Source organism: Porites lutea, chromosome 7 (genome assembly GCF_958299795.1).
Source record: "Porites lutea chromosome 7, jaPorLute2.1, whole genome shotgun sequence".
In the NCBI taxonomy this organism is placed as follows: domain Eukaryota; kingdom Metazoa; phylum Cnidaria; class Anthozoa; order Scleractinia; family Poritidae; genus Porites; species Porites lutea.
Window position 1 is genome coordinate 12,312,504 of NC_133207.1, and position 18,678 is coordinate 12,331,181.

The 18,678-nt window shown below is 38.1% G+C and overlaps 2 protein-coding genes and 1 pseudogene across 2 annotated transcripts; 2 read left to right on the forward strand and 1 right to left on the reverse strand.

Annotated features, from left to right (window-relative positions):
• Positions 1-1,339: 1,339 nt before the first annotated feature.
• LOC140944044 (uncharacterized) lies at positions 1,340-2,834 on the forward strand. Its single transcript, XM_073393151.1, has one exon. The coding sequence runs from the start codon at positions 1,578-1,580 to the stop codon at positions 2,487-2,489; it is 912 nt and encodes a 303-aa protein (XP_073249252.1). The 5' UTR covers positions 1,340-1,577; the 3' UTR covers positions 2,490-2,834.
• Positions 2,835-2,848: 14 nt separating this feature from the next.
• LOC140944453 (uncharacterized) lies at positions 2,849-8,035 on the reverse strand (annotated as a pseudogene).
• A 754-nt stretch (positions 8,036-8,789) lies between these two features.
• On the forward strand, positions 8,790-16,787 carry LOC140943020 (uncharacterized). The gene is made up of 2 exons (XM_073392051.1): positions 8,790-8,870; positions 14,923-16,787. The coding sequence occupies exon 2, from the start codon at positions 15,887-15,889 to the stop codon at positions 16,649-16,651; it is 765 nt and encodes a 254-aa protein (XP_073248152.1). The 5' UTR covers positions 8,790-8,870; positions 14,923-15,886; the 3' UTR covers positions 16,652-16,787.
• The last annotated feature ends 1,891 nt before the right edge of the window (positions 16,788-18,678 follow it).

The following is an 18,678-nucleotide window of genomic DNA, read 5'->3' on the forward strand; positions in this document are numbered from 1 at the left end:
TTTATCGGGTAGAATTTGAAAGCAATCTGACAAACTTAATTAATAGTCATAGAAACAAAGAAACAATTAAATATAACATTGATACAAGATAAGTCGTCTTTATTTAGGATATTCAAAAAGTAGTAATTAAAATGTAATTAATATATCCCTCTGGCTCATGTAGAGTTTGGGCTTTTTGTTTCCATCCTGATTTAAAACTTGCAGTCCTTGTCAAGAGGGAGTGCTAGGGTGGAGGTTAAACATGGAATGTGCCCTAACTAGTCAGTTAGTGTGACTGTGATATGACCAAAGATCACAGGACACTCAGACTCCGTGCATTGAAAGATCAAGGTCATTAGCATTACCTTGATTGTTTTTTTTTGTTTTTTTGTTCTTTTTTAATACAACAACACTTTATTTCATATTTACACGCAAAGGAAAAATTACAAAATTTGTAAAAAACTAGAAAAAAAAGTAACAAAATTACAATTTACAAAAGTCATTGAAAATTACAATTGAAATTATCGTCACCCTTATACTGACATTAAAAATCAGTAACTCTTCCCTTTATTTTTTTCTTTTTTTAACATAACATAGTAAGGTAACTGACGAAAACTATATTTGCCAGAATGATAAATTATTGCACATATATTATACGCACACGTATCCACAATGACTTTAAAAAAGGAAAAAAACAAACAAATCAACAAACAGACAACTTAAACAGGACAGTTAAAATATTAAATCTTTTAATCTACAGAGCGCCGCCTACAGTTCACTTCCACTTAATAGTACATTCGTTTGAAAAGGGGAGATTTTTAATCGAGACCATTTCTTTTTAAAAGTTTCTAAAGAATTATGGTCTTTACCTTGATTGTTACACAATTTCCTCTCATTATGACAGAACCATGGGAAATGTATGGCGGGCAACAGGGTGAAGCAGCTCATGCTTTTTATATCATATAATTTATGGTAAGTGCTCCCTGATAAAATTTTTTTGATATCTTCTACATAACTCTTCCGGAGCATTTTTTGTATGGGTAAAGGCAGTAAGAAATGATTTCAGCACAGAATTAACCGAAAAATAGGCAATACGGATAAAAATACGAGAGTAAGAACCTGCATTTTCCCAAGTTAGGCTAAACAGGTTCTTACATTAATGTTAATCAACACAAGTTTATGCTATTTAGGTTCTTGAATAGGTTCTTATTTTATGAAGAAAAAAATTATATTGTAGCTAAGAGTATTTAGTAGTATTCAGGTTATTCCTTCTTAAAGCTGCGTACCATTACGTTGCAGTTTGTCTCCAAAGAGGATCCTTATTGTTGACTTACCTCATTTGCCCCGTACCTTTTAGAAAATAATCTGTTTAAAATTTTACGCTAAAGAGGTTCTTGTATGGAGGAAGCCTAAATGGCTTCCAAAAACCATGTTCTTATTCGTGGGTTTTTACTGTATCCTCGTGACATATACCCTTTAAAAAGGAGAAGTCTGCTAGCGGTGTAAATCATTATAGAATAGTATAATAATTCCTTTCTTCTTGCTGCGAAGGAATAAAAGTACAGAGTGCAGTACCGCGGAAAAACCCATCAGGAAACATGGAAATACAGGAAACAGGACACATGAATGAAAACTTACTGAAGAAAGAAGCATGTTATACTTGTGGGCAATCGGAATGCAAAGAACATGAACTGAACTCACATGCTGATGAAAAGTCCTACTTGTGTAAGTTCTGTAACAAATCCTTTACTCGAAGTTCAGTTTGCAAGCGACACGAACGGACGCACAACCAAGAAAAACTTCATGCATGTCAATACTGCGATAAAACCTTTAGCCAAAGGTCACACTGCAAGATTCATGAGCAGACTCATACTGGGAATAAGCCTCATGCGTGTAAACAGTGCGATAAAAGGTTTAGCTACTCATCTCATCTCAAACGGCACGAACTTGTTCACAGTGGCGAAAAGCCTTTTGCTTGTAAGCAGTGTGGTAAGCGTTTTATTAGACTATTCCAACTCCGTGCCCATCAACAAGCACATGGTGCTGACATAGTTAAGCCTTATATCTGCTTGTACTGTAATAAGGGATTTACTAATTTAACAAACTGCAGGGATCACGAGCGTACGCACACTGGATTGAAGCCCTTTTTATGCAAGTTCTGCCACAAAAGTTTCACCCATTCATCAACTTGTAAAAAACACGAACTAACGCACACAGGGGCCAAGCCATATGCGTGCAAGTATTGTGAAAAGAGCTTCAGGCAAGCATCAGCCTTAAAGCGCCATGAAAAAACACATAGCGGGCAGAAGGCTTATACATGCAAGTACTGCGAGAAAGCCTTTTACATGCCATCAGAGCGCAAATCGCACGAACGGATCCATACTGGAGAAAAGCCTTACGCTTGTGAGCACTGCAATAAGTGTTTCACACATTCATCTTCCTTGAGGAAGCATCTCCGATCGCGAATTCATGTCGATTCCGCATCTCGAGGATTGAATACAATTAAGTGAATGGCTCACTAGATAAAGCTTTTCTGGATACAGCAGGTGTAATTACAAAACCCGGCCTAAATTGAAAATGTTACGACAACGGAGAAGTAGTTTGGTAACTCGAACCCTATTTGGGGATAAAACAAACTCCATCTTTGTATTACAAACTGCTCTCTTTCTTTTTTGCTTTGTTTTGTTTTGTTTTTGTTCTTGTTCTTGTTTTTTTTTTTTATGTTTACTTAGTTTTCTTGATAGCCCTCAAAAACACAATCTTTGCGGAAGCCACTTGCTTGCGGTGCGTGGTTCCACTTAAGAATGTAACGTTTTAACGCGTCATTTTTAAGTTCAATAAAAGAAAACACAAAATATAGTACCGAACCAATTAATGAAATTCAAGTGCTTTCAATCTAAAGTATGACTCCTTCAATAAGAAGTTCGGATTATTCCCTTCCTATAGTCTTAAGCCACAGTCAAGTTTGCTGCAATCGGCAGTCTCCAGTTTATTATCACACTTCGAAATGGGTATGATCTATTTTTTGTCTCCCTACTTAAATTGTATGAAAACTCTAGTTCGCAATTAGTGGATAAGAAGATACAGGCTAATCTAGAAACTGAATATCGTGGGAAAACTGAACATAAAATGCCGACAACCCTCAAGACAAAAAGTTACGTAAACGTTCTCAGTTACTTTAAGCGTTAAACGGCCTAGCTTAAGTTAACCTTTTTGGCATTACTTCAATAATTTTCTCCAACACCCTGTACATATTTAAAATTTGACCTGAAATGTTCTGTTTCTCTGTCAGCCATCTGCTTTCTTCGGTGTCATAGTAACGATCCAAAACGTTCATCGACCATGGTATGCCTACATTGCCCAGCTCAGTTACAAAGAAGCGGGCAAAGTTAATGGCTTCTTCTTGCGTTATTTTTCCGTATTGGTTATCTTGTGGCATCCACGCACCAAGATACGTCAGCAGACCATTATTTGCATTTTTTTGGAATTCAGTTGCGTAGTTGATTGCTTTCTTAAATTGTCTTGACCTGTAGCGCCTTTCTTGCTATCTTGGGCTGTTTCATCTCCAGTCCAGAATTTCTGTGAACCAGGCTCTTTGTTCGGCCCTGAGGCATAAATGTGCCACTCAGCCATCAGATACTTGTCATGTTCATAAATTGATTGGTCGATTTCATTCAAGTTCTTAGCTGTTTTTCCCGGCGACCCCAGAATCAGTATTCGCTTAGCATTCTTGCCACCCGCCTGACGGATCGCATATATCGCATCTTTAGTCCATCGGGTGTATTTGTCGTTCCTTTTGCGAAGGCTCTCGTCACTGTTGTTAGTTTTCGGACAAGTGCCTATTCCAAGCTCTGTAAAGAGATTAAAACTCAGTTTAAAGTCCCTGTCTTTTAACTGCTGTGCCACTGCCGTCCACCAATTTACATAAGCCATGTAGTCGTTTTCAGCTGCACAGACCTCTGCCTCGTGATGAATCCATGAGATTATCGGAATAACCTTGTGTTTCAGACAGTCGTCGACAATGGTCGTCAGATTACCAAGAAACCAAGTGAAGTTGACCGCAGGGTAGTTGTATGAATACAAATCTGCACCACATCGAAGTCTCAAGTTTGTAAACCCCTTTTCGTTTACATCCTTAATGTTCTGCATTAGTTTGACAATTTTAAAGGGTTTTTTTTACCAGAATTTGTTGCTTGTAAATTGTTTGTGAGTTTAATTCGCATTTCCCTAAAGTTTTTCTCTACGCCAAGAGTAACGCCAGGGTAATTTTACATGTAACATGAAAAAATGAGTGGAGAATAATAATGATGATGATGATGATGATGATGATGATGATGATAATTAATTATAATAATAAAGTTGGTATGTAAGGAATTCTGAGGGGGTGTTGCTCAGGAAAGTAGAAGGAACAGTGAAAATAGAATGGAGGCAAAGGGTCCAAGGGACGGAAGAGAGAAAAGAAATAAATGGAAAACAAATGGAAAGAAAAGCCAATGTATTAGCAATATGTTAGCGACATATTGGGAATTGGGAGAAAACATGGCATTGGCAGGGGCGCAGAGTGACCTTTTTGGCAAGTACGCACACGGGTCCATATGGTCTCAAAAACTTCGCAAAATAACGTTTTTGCTTTCCTTTAATACATATTTCGGCAGTTTACAGGTTTGTGTACAATAGAATTTTAGTATCGACGAATCGCCTTTTTAATCAATTTAGTAAATAATCAATTTAAAAGCATTTTATGTTTGATAACTTAACTTTAATTGTAAATAGCTTTCATAGTGTTTTAATCATTTTTATTTCCATAATGTTTCATTTACAGTGGCATACCCGTGAATTTAGCTGGTCAAGTTCTCTTTTTTAACCAACCCATGTAGCTAAGAGTATGCGCCACTTAAAATAAAGCATCTTATCTTATCTTATCTTAACGTGATATTTAAAAAAAAGCTCTGAAACGTTCTTCTTTGAGCTGGTACTTGAATGTTTACAAGCACAAAAAGACGCGCTTCCCCTTTTGTTGCGCAAATTTAGTGACGTTATCAGCATAAACATCTTTGTGTTGATGTATAATGTAAAATCGCCAAGGATGAAAGTCGCTCATCTGTCATCGTATTACGTATAGTGAAGTCTTTATTCTTTTCATCGAGCTGAAACTGCACTTAGCAACGCACGCCGAAATAGCGTAAGTAAGAAGTGTCTTACTGGATAGAAAGTGGCATTGGTTTGATCAAGTGCTTCCACCAGAGTCTCTGGAAGGGGATCATCAGGTAACCTGATTGACCAGCGGTGCAGCCGTCTTGTAATCTCTCGCTAAAGGGCAGTTCCTAGTTGAGCAGTCTTTGATAGACTTTTCAGCATTATAAGAGAGAGAGAAAACTACAAAAATGAATAGCTTTTGAATGGGAAAACTTTCCAGATTAATTCTGAAAGGAATGATAATCAGTCAGGGTCGATTCTTTGTGGCCTCGCACGTTTGTTGAACGCTAAAAGCTGTGTTGGCCTTAATTTCCCCAGTCCCCCTCCGTTTTTCATGAATACGCAATGGATTGTAGGATCGCCTGAAGGCAAACATTTCAAGAATGTTGCGCATTAATCACATTCCACTACTCAAACTGTTCTTCAAATGGCTTTTACTTACAACGTATCTGCGTAAAGGACACTACGCCCCTGATTGGTTGCGGAAGGGGGACCTCAAGGGATGTACAGAAGCTTTTATCTGTACTCACAAGAACAAGCTTTAATAACTAACTATATCAAGTTTTACATTGACAAAACCCTTAGAATCACCTATGTGTAGGATGTGCAGAGAGAAAGTGAATGCAGCATGTTAGCCCAATGTTTGATTACAAGAGGCGACATGACAGCGTGGCGCGGTATGTGCATTGCAACTGTGTGGGAAGGCCGAACTGGAATGGGCATATCAGTGGTACAAACACACTCCAGAGCAAGTGGTAGAAAACACAAGTTCTGTGGGATTTCAGTGTACAGTGTGATAGGATGGTTGAAGCTAGAAGACCGGACATCATCTTCGTTGATATGCAGACAAAAGTGGCTAAGATCATAAACATCGCTATCCCTGGAGATACACGAGTAGAAGACAAAGAACTGGAGAAGATAGAGAAGTACCAATTTCTTTGAAAAGAAATAGGAAAGTTGTTGAAGCTGAAGAAAGTGACGGTTGGGCCAATTGTGTTGGAGCATTGAGAGCTGTATCCGTTATGTTTGGGAAATACACGGGAAAGCTTAAAGTTACCATCAGACTTGAAGTGATCCAGAAAGCGGCTTTGTTGGGAACAGTTGGACTATTAGGAAAAATTTTGTCTATTTAGGGACTCAAACGTGAGGACTCCTTTGGGACCTTTAGGGACAGACTTACTTCTCTAAGTGATCCTAAATTGAAACAGGGAAAGAAATAAAATGGCCCTTATGACATCTATTTAGCAAAGTCTGTATAATATTAAGATCAGGTTCACATGCTCCATAAACGGGTAAACCATAGATAAAATGCGGCAAAACTAGGAATGTGAACAAGTGATCTATTTTTGCTTGTGAATAAGGGTCCTAAGAACATGTAGGACATTTGTTAGCTTTAATTAATTTATGATTACCATGCGCCCTAAACTTACAATCACTCTCTGGAACGTAACAACCAGGCCCCGGTTGTTCAAACGTCGGATAGCGCTGTCCACCGGATAAATCACTATCCAGCGGATAGCGTAATTGATTTCCGTAATACTTATCCGCTGGATAGCGCTATCCAACGTTTGAACAACCGGGGCCAGTAGAACAAGCTACTACATCTAGGAATGTCAGATGCGGGGCTATAGAAAAAGCTCTTGCCTTTCCTTTTGAAGATAAGATCTCTATATTTTATTGGATTGCAAGGCACATTGTTCTTACCCTTTACACCATGTCATGAATTGTTCGACAAGGTTGGTGGAACGGAGGAGTCAGTGCAAAGTCCACGAAGTAAAGGGAACTTAAGGCGTTCCTTCATCGAAAACTGTGAAAAATTCGATTTTCAAGTTGATCAGAAATGCATTATCGCAAAAAAACAGCGGTTCATTAGATAGTGTTCGGTCGACCTTGCTGCAAGAGCCTATTTATCCGAGAACGACGTACGCGAACAAACTATTGAATGACAATTGACAGCGTAGATTTCGTAGAATTGAAAAATTCAAAATTCATTTGAAGCGTGATCGCATTATTTATAATGGGAAGTCGCCAATTTAGGAAAAAAATTCAAAAGTGGGTGCATCTTGGTTTACTTGTAGCTAGAATAACAGAATAACTGAATCACCTTTTTGGGGTAGGAATAATGGAATAACGATTTCCTTCAGAAAAGATCATGAATGAGTGGCTGTTACACTCTCCGGATCCTAACATCTTCCTTTTTGGGAAAATTTTTTATTCGGTATTGAACAGTCAGTTACAGAAAATTTTAATTCACGAACAACTAAACTGACTAAGACTTCACCCAGCTGTAGTTCGAAAGTTAACCATATATAATCCAATCACGGATTATCGTCAAATTGGTCAACACAAAAAAAAATATCGTGCATACTTATCCCCTATCGGTTTCCCTGTGGACCGTCCCTTTAAAAGTGTCGTGAAAAGTGGCAAAGTGTGACCATAATCTAATCACGGATTATCGTCATATAGGTTAACATAATCTTAGTTTAAATCAGTTGCCCGAGTCCAGAAATTTTCGTTAACCCGGGGAAAGCTAAAGTTTGCCGAAAGAGTGTACTGTTTCTGAAATTGGTCAAGAAATCGTACTGTTTGGAATAAGATGTTTTTAAACGGAGCAATAATAATTACTCCAGGAGTAATGGAATAAGCAACATTTGCGAGCAGGAATAATTCGTCAACTGCATTGTCTGAAAGCGACTTACCTTGTGCGCCAGCTATGAAAACAGTGAACAGCAGGAGAAAAACTGGAAGGAGAAACAAGGATCTGAACATCTTTTCCTTCGTCATTTCCTGTCGATCGAAAAAAAAAAAAAACAGTTATCGATTTAACAACCACAAATAGTTTATCTTTTTTGTCAGGCGGTCACTGACTCGTCAAATTTGTTGTTTCGATAGCCACAATAAAATTAAGATTAGCACGCCTTAGACATGAGTTTCAAATAAGCGAAGGTCGAACTGGTTACACTCTAACGGGCACTCTAAGCCCTTTCTTTTTACATGGAAATGAATTGCATTATTGGAATCATTTTCAATTCATTCCTGGCACTCACTACTACACTTTTAATGCTGCATACTAGAAAAAGTGGGAATAATGACTTACCGGTAGTTTGAAAAATTTTTTTTCCAACCCCACTACTGTGGTCAATTTATCCCCCATCTTTTTAGTGTAAAAAAAAGGAGATTTTGAGACTAACTCAGTGAAAAGTTGTTTTGTTCCAGCTCCGTTTGCGGGATAATTTCGGTCGACACCTTTGTGTGGTAACACATGGAGAGCCATCAATCAAGCATAAAAGGTAGGCTCGCTTGTTAACAGGGTAACCCTACCTATCTTTACCCCCTAGATAGGGTATAGTAGCCTAGGATTGCCATAGCGAAATGAAATTGAACTGCCAAAAATTTAAAATCAATCAAAAGAAATTGAAAAATTAATTGAACTTAAATCAAATGGAAAATACACTCAAAAGAAAAAGAAATCAAAACAAAAATGTATATCAGCATGGTCTAACTTTATAGACTGCAATTCCTTGGCGAGGGCAAGGAGGACACCCTGGACACCCTGGCAAGTTGTCAAAGGAGCGGTTGCTCAGCAAAGTTCTAAGATGGCGGTCGGTCGGAGAATCACAAGCTCGAATACCTTTATTGACTTGATTGAACTGTCAGAACACTTTTCAAACTGTGTTTCTACAAATAATCCTAAGGTAAGAGTTGTTATAAAACTGAATATCTGTGCCCCTTTGGCGAGATCGAGCGGAAACCGGATGTTTCGATACAAAGTCCTTTCGATACCAACTCAAGCAGTGAAAGTGCACAAAAATTTCTTTCACTTCAAGTATAGTTTGCGCGTGAACAACAAACATATTTTGAGCCAATGAAACGACCGGTAACCGATCGAACCGAGGGTTTCGCAGTGTCCACGTTGGCTGTCTTAAGAGTATTGCTTGGTGTCAAATTAACTCATGAGTTAAGCTTACTGTATACTGGCCAAAACCGTTCGGGAACGGAATTAAACGGAATCAAAGTTTGTGGCCTAGCCACAGGCAGGATTCCCCAGGGAGATATATATTCATATTGGGTGTCTGGTATGATGTTTCAAGAACGAAAATCTGGTGAAAACTGTGACCTCTATCTCACTTAAAAACGTTCCTAACGTCTGAACTAGCAATTGAATGGTTGAGAAACGGGTTGACAAGAGGTTCAAACGGATATTGTGAAAAGTTGGCAGGACTGACTGTAAAAGTTTTTGGTCAGTAGAGGTCGAATGACCGAAGGAAGTTTCTGAGGGTGAACGACTGAAAGGCTGGTCAAACAGAACAGCATAATGATTAATTCCCAGTGGCTATTCGTGCAAGACCCATGCACTGACTTGTATTTGCCAGGGTTCGCAAATACGCCAAATTTGGCGTATTTTACGCCAAAATTGTTCAGATGACTCTGCCGAGGTTATGGAGGGAGTCACTTCAACTCCAGAAAATTTCAGTAACAATCAGGGAGCCACTTCGACTCCAAAGATTTTCGGTAAGAAAGACAGTTTTGTCCTTACCTTTTTTGCAACAAATACAATTTATGGTAATTGTAAACGTTGCAAACCTTAATTAAGTCATTGAAATTAAAGAATTTTACTGCACGACAAAACAGGAAGAGGGTAAATTAGGATCAAAGTTTACTGAAGAGCACCATCATGGATTTGAGTTTTCCAGGTCAGCAGACCGTCATAGCTACTTCGTGTATCCCTCACGATAGTGTAAACGTGCCAGGAACACATACTGGAAAGTCTGAAAATGGCCATTTTGTTGTGATAATTGACTCCAAAATTTGTGAAGCAGAAGTCACACTGACTACAGTCATCAATACAATTTGCAAGCCCTGTATTTGCTATTCATACAGGATTCTTTCCACAGACGTAAATTTGTGGCCACATTTTATGGGTTGGTTTGGTTCTGTTTTCTCTTGAAATTTCTGCTCAACAAATGGTCATGAAAGTCTAGGTCTCTTAAAGTTTTAAGGAAAATAAATTTAGAGCAGCATGACAGAACCTGTACTTAAGGGTCGTCCACTCATCCCAAACCAGTAAAAAATTCCAAAAACGAGTAGTTTTCTTCCCCACTAGTCCTCTAGACGAATTAAGTAATCACTCTCTGAGAAATACATAATGTACATGTTCTTTTTTGTTGTTTTTTGTATCGTACCAAAAAGTGCTGAAGCCTTGAAACAAAAAAGAATTGCCAAAGGCAAACGTTTCAAAAACAAACAGGCAAAAAGCCCTGGGCATTCTCTTGCGGAGTAAAAGTCTGGGTTCTGCGTGAAACAAAATGCACTGTGGGATAGGAGGTGGCAGCTTTTGGTTTCGATGGTCCAAATGTATTTTCCTTTGGTGAAATAAAACATAAGCCAAAGTATGTCGAAATGGAAGCAAGTGCAAGGCTCACTGTACTCTTTCTTTGGAGGAAAGCAATCATCATATCAAAGAAATTAACACTGGATCTGAAACACCTGCTTTGACCAAAAAAACACGCAAATACCAGGAGGCATGGAAGGATAAATACAAATGACTGCGGCTTGATGGAAAGGAAATCAAAATGTTCTGCGCATTTTGTAGAGAATTCCCGAATAGGAAAAACGTGCAATACTCCCTGAGGATTGGAACGAATAATTTGCAAACAGACAACCTGAATTGAAAGCACATAAGGCCAGTAAAGGACATACTGTAAGACACTTGTTTTGGCAGCCATGTCCAAGTAAATAAATAAATACTATTGTTGCATTTATTTGAGTGCAGTTTCATATATTAACTTGCAGACACAAATAGCAAACATTAAAAAAAAATTGAAAATGATGAGAGTGATCAGTAGTTTTGCTGAAGGACCGTTAAATTTTAATCCTACTAGTCCTGCAGAAGACAAGAGCCAAAAGTAAAAAATATTTTATGCCTGCTGAAATAAACCAATGAAAAGAGAGGATCAGTTATGTGATATATGCAGGCAATCAAACTCGAGAACCGTTGCAATGTTCACGCCCTCGTTTTCTTGCATCATTTGTCAAAGAAATCATGCTGCCATTTTCAAAGCTCAAATCCTTGAAACAACGAACAATTCGAAAATTCTTAGTCTCCTTAGCTAGAGCATAGTTAATGGAGGTGACTGGTTATGAAGCCCGGCAAACATCAAAGGAGCAAACAAAGATGCTAAGATTTATGTTAGAAGGTCCATGACCCTGCACAATCTTTTGTTTTGCGTTCATACGTTATGCATGAATTACGTAACCAGCACGTTTCTATTGGTTAGTTCCTCAGTACGGAGTAAACAACTATTGTGTTTTGTGCAGGGTCAAGGCCAAAAAAGAGAACAAAAACATACAACAAAGAACTTTGTCGGGTTTCATAACCATTCCCTCTATTAACTATGGCTAGAGGAAGATAATCTACAAAAGGTAGAGAAGCTTATCATGTAAATAATGTTTGTAGTAGCTCCATAGTCAGTGATGAAGTGCATGTAAGTTTTGCAGCCTCAAGCCAAAAGCACTAGGGTTCAATCAATTATGCCAAACTGTTTGTTTAACCAGGGTTAATATTTGTACACATGTACATTTAATTTTAACTCTTACAAATAAGCTTTCATGTATTTATATAATGTTTAAAAACTCAAATGGCACAATATTGTAATTTATAGCCAGTTTTGGGCAAAAATAAAAGCGGCATGTAAATGCTTGCGTGATATGATTCAGACTGCCTTTGTTGTCAGTTTTTGCAGTCTTTATTTTCTCAAATCCTTCCAAAATAGTAAATAGTAAATAGTTTATGTTCTTGGGCATCAATGTGTTTTGTGCCCTTCTCAGAGCTCATTTTAACCCTTGTCTAGTAGCTCAGGCTAAAATGAGTCGGGCCCAAAATATATTTATGCCTGCTAACATAAACCCTGCTGTTTTATCACTATTCTCAGAAATCAATTTTCCAAATTCCTCAGCAACCCCCCCCCCCCCCCCCTCCCGCCCCTCTCTAAAGTCCAAAATCTTTCTCAGGTGCATTGATTAAAGATGAGGTGAGTATGTTGTAGGCCTAAGCATTTTTCCTGTATATAAAACTTCCTAAAGAATGTTTTAAACTGTTTAGTCATTATTGTGAGTTGGATGTAATCAAGTAGGCTGGGAAGAAAGACCAAGGTGTAAGCAACATGTTTGTGCTTTATACCATCCATCTTGCCACCTAAACACTATTTTCCTGCCTTTTTACTAAACATATCATTTAAGATTCGGTTCACCAATGGATGACATCACTTCTCTGAAACCAAAACTCGTTTCATTTCAATGTTTTAGAAAAAGTATATCTCAAAGAAATTGAGGCCATGCGTGCTTTTTAGAATAATTGTCTTTTATTTATTTGCATTATCAAAATTTTTTTTGTCAGTTGTATTTTTTAACCCTGAATTTTTTCACATATGCATGTGCTTACCATATGCATACAAGAAGCTATGCCCCTGGGCCTGGTTCCATGAAGGCTGATTAATACTAATCCAGGATAAAAACTTTTGTTCCAATTTTTGATAACTTCCTATGCACTGCTTAGAGTAACATGCTAGGTTATCATCACTGAATCTCTGAGTAAAGATGCAATGCTTAAGTGACATGTTCAGATAGACAAGAAACCTTGCTTAAAATTTGGCATAATCCTGTGTTTCACTTAACCATCTTTCAAGGAACAGGTCCCTGAACCCTAATCAGTATTTTTCGGAACAATCCAGTATGAATAGGAAGTACATGTACAAGTCAGTGTATGGGTCCCTTACAAATAGCTACTTGGTAATTTATTTGAGAGCTGCTGGATTAGACGGCCGTATTAATATATAAATGACTTGCTGCCACCAATTGAAAACAGCTAGATTTTATAATAACACTGATATGACCGTAACATCTATAAAATGCTTCATCGCTAATCTATAAACTAGTTGAATAAAAAACCTTGAATAAATCTAACACCGTATAATATTGAAAATCTAAGACTTAGAACTAGGTCTGAAAAGTTGATTGCACAAAACAGACTTAGCCTAAAACATGGACTACATGCTACAGACTGAGTGATATAGACATTTAGCCAAGCCTAAAACAGAGCTGCAATTAACCACAACATCCGAAATTGCACTGACCAGAATAGAAAATATAACAAAGACTTGAGGCTTGTATTTTTCAAATACTATATCTTTGATTTATCTAACCCATTAGTGTTTAATTTATGCCAAAACTAGCCATGATTTTGGCCCATTACACAAAGTCCTCCACACCTCCCCAGGAAAGAGTTTTTTGTCCTCTATTGTTTTAAAGGCCCTGAGAGTGATTGACCAATCAGAATTTGTCTTCTGAACATAAATGAATTCAATGGTATTGTCACCTTTGCATCCTGCAACCCTGACAATAATTCAGAACGTAAGTCCTGCTTGTTTGGTTTGAAATCAGTGGTATCATCTTCCTTAAGTCAAGAGTGCAATGTTGTATGCCTACCAAAAAGGTCCTGGAGAAAGTTTTAGATGAATCAACAGCAAGCATTTCCACATAAGGTTACACTCCAGTGGATAGTTATATCCGACAGCCGACAGATATAGAACTAAAACTTATTTTGTTTTGCAAGTTTTTAACAAACAGAAAATGATTAATTATTATATAACAGTATTCAAAAGCCCAAAAGTTTAAGCGTAGAACGACAATAATTTTTGGAGTTTCAGGGGCGTAGCTAGGGTTTTGTCCTGGGATGCCCGTGGACCCCCCGCCCCCGTCTGTGAGATCATTGTTTTATGTCTCTATAATCCAGATGGCAAAAACGTGCGAATCCAAAGAATCAACACGCACTAAATCTTTTCCAGTGCTCGACAGTAGAGTACTAAAGTGTGACGTCATAAAAATGAAATTTCCGAAATTATGGGATTTGTCAGGATACTCTGAAAGAACAATGTCCAAGAGGCCTACTTGCCAAAAATGAGCATTTGGGGGCAAATTGTTGCTGAGATCGTAGCCCAGTTATGCTTACAAAACTCCATACAAACCCTTCTAAATTTTTTTTGGGTTGACCCAAAAAAAAATTAGAAGGGTTTGTATGGAGATTTCTGAGTATAACTGGGCTACGATCTCGGAGACAATTTGCCCCAAAATGCTCATTTTTGGCAAGTAGGCCTCTTGGACATTGTTCTTTCAGAATATCTTGACAAATCCCATAATTTCAGAAATTTCATTTTTATGACGTCATCACTTTAGTACTCTGTTGTACAATCCATTTGTAGGACCGAACATCTGCAGTGGCCGTTTTATACACACGCCACGTAAGGCGCGCAGAAATTCGTGACCAAGATAGTAAATTGGCGACCCCTGGATGGTGTTGCTGCTTGTGCACATTGATGAGATCGTTAACATCTTTGCCTCTCAACATCCACGCCGCCTCTTACTAAAAGACATTTCGACTGATGAGCATTGAGACTAAAAATAGAGTAATTTATGTTATGTGGATTTTAATTCATCTATGCATCTGTCCCTCCCTCCACGCTCACTGCTTATCCGAAAAAAATGTCACTTTTAGTACAACACGGCGTGAATGTCGACATGTCAACTGGTAAGTACCTTGAGTGTGACAAAGTGTGACCGACCCCCCTAGCTACGCCCCTGAATTTCCTTTTTCATCAAGTAAGTTACGCTATACTTTCATGCTATGTTTTACGGGTAGGGAATCTTATTACTGCAAAATTATATTAAATGTTACTTTTTGTTTTATTGTAGGAATAAGGATATTTAGCTTATCATGGTCACAGTCACTGGGATCTCATCTATTTATTCAAGTGTACGTTTGCTGCGATTCTGCCCTTGTCTGATTCAGAAGATTTCATTTTGGACATTTACAGGGCTTAATAACAGGTACACTACATCATGGCTGTCATTTGTTGTGACAAAACCGTCAAGGAAAATGGATGAAGTATACTTCTTAAAATTTGTTGACTATTCTGCTTTGGCGAATCAATCATGGCCATCTAGAGAAGATATTCAAATAAACAAGAGAATAGTATCACTGAAGACAGTTGAAGAGCAACTTGAATTGTTTGAGAGTGTTAAGAGTTCTTCAAACATGGTAAACAGAGTCACCGCGCTTGTTAACATTGTGAAGGTCACGGAGAGAAGTGAAAAACAAAAGGAAGCCTTGAAACAAGAAAGAGAGAAGCCACAGAGGGGGAAAAGTAGCATGTACATGAAACTACTGGAAAGTATTTCAAGGGACATTAGCAGTTGTGATGCCCAGGGACTTGCAAATGTGTTATGGGCTTTAGGGAAACTAGAAGAGAAAGATCACAGATTAGTTCTAGTTTGTCAGAACGAGATCCTGTCACGTGACATCAAAGTCTTTAACAATGCAAACATCTGTCAGATTGTGAATGGATGTGTAAATCTGAACTTAACATCATCAGACATTTTTTCGAACATTCTTGATGCAATTTTAAACGGGCAAGTTAAGATTCAACATTTTGATAATCGTGGTTTCTCAGGAATTCTGATGTCTTATGCCAAGGTAGAAAATTGTCCGGTATAACTGTTGAATATTTTCTTGGATAAAATCCTCTCAAAAGACTTTGTGAGCATTGACAGTGGTAGCTTAGCTGCATTTGTGTGGTCGTTTGCAAAAAAGACGTTCTTTCCTAAAGAGTTATTTCACCAAGTAGAGAAGGAAATTTTGAGAAGAGGAACAGCTGATATGAAACACGAGGAAATCATTCAGATCCTTTGGGCGTTCGGAACGGCAGAAAAGGGAAGTAGAGAACTGTTGAATTTGCTGGACATGGGACTTACCTCAAGAGGTGTTGGAAAATTAGACAATGCTGCTTTGTTAGAAATCGTTTGGTGTTTTGCAAAAAGGAATGCTACAAAAGCAAAAGTGTTTGACTTTGTCAAGAAAGAGGTTTTAAAACGTGGTGCTCATGTGTTTCAGAATCATGAGCTTGTTCATATTCTACGAGCGTTTGTTTCTGCCCAGAGACACGATGACAGGTTGGTTGCAGAAATTGAAAGAGAACTGTGTTTGAAGAATGTTAAACAGTATGACACTGGTCAATTATGTCAAATTGCATGGTCTCTTGGAAGAGCAAGGAACTATGGGAGTAAGATGTTTGATGCCATTGAAGTGGAGTCACTTCACCGGGGAGTTACAGTGTTTTCCTTAAAACAAAAATGTATGTTAATGCGAGGTTTTATCGAGGCCAAGAGAGGAACTACAGAATTCTACGAAAGTTTAGTTAACTCCTTTTCCACGGATGACTTACACAAGTTAAATCGCGAGGGTATTTGCGAGTCTGCTTGGTGTTTCTCTAATGCAGGTGTCCCAGTAGAATCACTGTTCCGTGCTCTAGAAGAGGAAATCCTGGCAAAGAGAAGATCTTATTTTACAAAGAAGAATCTTGATTCTTTAAAGAAAAGCTTTAGAAAAGTTGGAAAAGGAAGCAAAGCATTGTTTGCGCTGTAAGAGCTCCCTGTTTTTGGTAAAACAAGTCAGAGCATAGCATTTTTCATTTTTTTGGGCGGTGAGACTTGGAATTTGAAGTTAGTTTTTTAGTGTGTGCGTGTGTACGTATCAGAATAAATTAAGAAGTGAACTGAAACTAGAATCGCATCTCAAATCTCAAACCTCAAATCTTTATTTTAACACGGTAAAAATTCATCAGTAATTAGTCTGCGTCGCTGGTGGAATTAGCGGCCTGTAGCCGTAAAAGTTCTTGGAGAATACTGTCTATTTGAAAACGGCGGAGGCGCAAACTAAACTGGAACAATCCGTTAATTTGAAATATCCCATCAAACTTGTTTTCATTGTGAATTTAACCAGGTTTGTGTAAGACACTGACTGATGATCCACAATATGCTTTGTCTTGAAACGATCCAACTGTTTCTTCAGGTAATGCTGCAATTTAAAAATCTCCAATTGTCCTTATCGCCAATCTCTTCCCTTGTACAGCAGAACGGGCAGCTGTGCCCTTAGCTCCAGGAGTAAAGGCGACTAAAGGTGCCGCGGGACGTATTCTCCCACATCTAAATGTTATGTGGATACAAGTTGAGCAGCGAGACTCTAAAAATGCAAGCGTTTCTTTTTTTTTTTCGTGTGTGCGCGCCAAAATACTGACACTCAAATATAAAAAATTACATTTACGTTGAAAAGCTACTAAAAAGGTAATAAAATTTGAAAACCTGTCGATACAAATACGGATTAACCTTGATCTACGAACTGATCATAACAAAACTCTAGACACAAGTGAAACGTCAAGTGCAAACATAAAATAAACTGAAAATAACCTCAAAAATAATTCACCGCATAACCATTCCCGGGTAAAAGGAAAATAAACTTGAACAAAGGTAAATTTTTACCCGATGCATAAAAAATTTTATATTCATTTTTTTTTGTCTTGGCGATGCAATAATGTAGCCTTATTAAAAATAGTGAATTAACTTCCATCTCCTCTTTTGGAGAGATTTGTATTTCACTGAATGTAAAGTACGTGGGCCTTTCTTTAGAGGTAGGCTGACTTGCAGTTCCCTATTCTTTTCATATATACTTAACTGATCCGGCCATTCAATATCTTTAAGCACCAGTTTTATAGCTTTCATCTCCCTTTTTGTTGGCTTTTTTTTTTCTCGTTTGACCTCTTTTCACTTGGTCTTGTTCTTTGCTAGTCCAGGTCCCAAATTTATCCTATCTAGGGATGATTGCATTTTATTATTGAATCGAAGCTGCCACATGGCCCCGGTATGCAATTTCTTAGTCGGAGGCACAGCTAGCTTTAATAATCATAATCTCTTACAACTTTCTTTACACTAGAAATACAAAAATCTGTGAACCTTTGGTTACCTTTTGTTTTTAGTTTTTCTATCTTAAACATTAATCTCTGTACCATTTCATCATATTGTCCATATTTTTCCTGGCGTCAGACTGTGGAAGGGGAGCTCAGGACCCTACAGCACACCATTCAGAAGCTGGCCTAAAACAGACAGGAGTGGTGATCCTTTGTTCCTGCCCTACATGCCTGAAGGCATTCATGGGCATGAGTGAGTGAGTGTGTCCATATCAGTTACAGTTCCTCGTCATACTGGGTGGTGGGGGGGGGGGGGGGGGGGAGGGGTTGCCATTTTTCTTTTGGTCAAGAGGGGGTTGTCAAAAAATTCTGTATGATGTGGGGGGTCCAGGGATATTTAAAAAAATTGCCCCTTTAAAAAAATATCCTCTGCCCCTTCTGCAGCAGTATACATATTGAATGCAGCCTTGGAAATCTCCCGCGTGCAACCATAACTGGATCAATGGTACACGCTAAGCCGTTTCTCACTTGCTATAAAGTATTACGAGTAAATGTATCAGGCAATTACTGTAACAAAAGTAGAATACACAATTTTTCCTAATTATGAAAATGGGGCTGATAATTTGCAATAATGGGAAATTTTATACTTGTATTAAAAGGTTTTTCATATGTAGAGCTTCGTACTCAAACTGACCCAGTTTTGTTCATA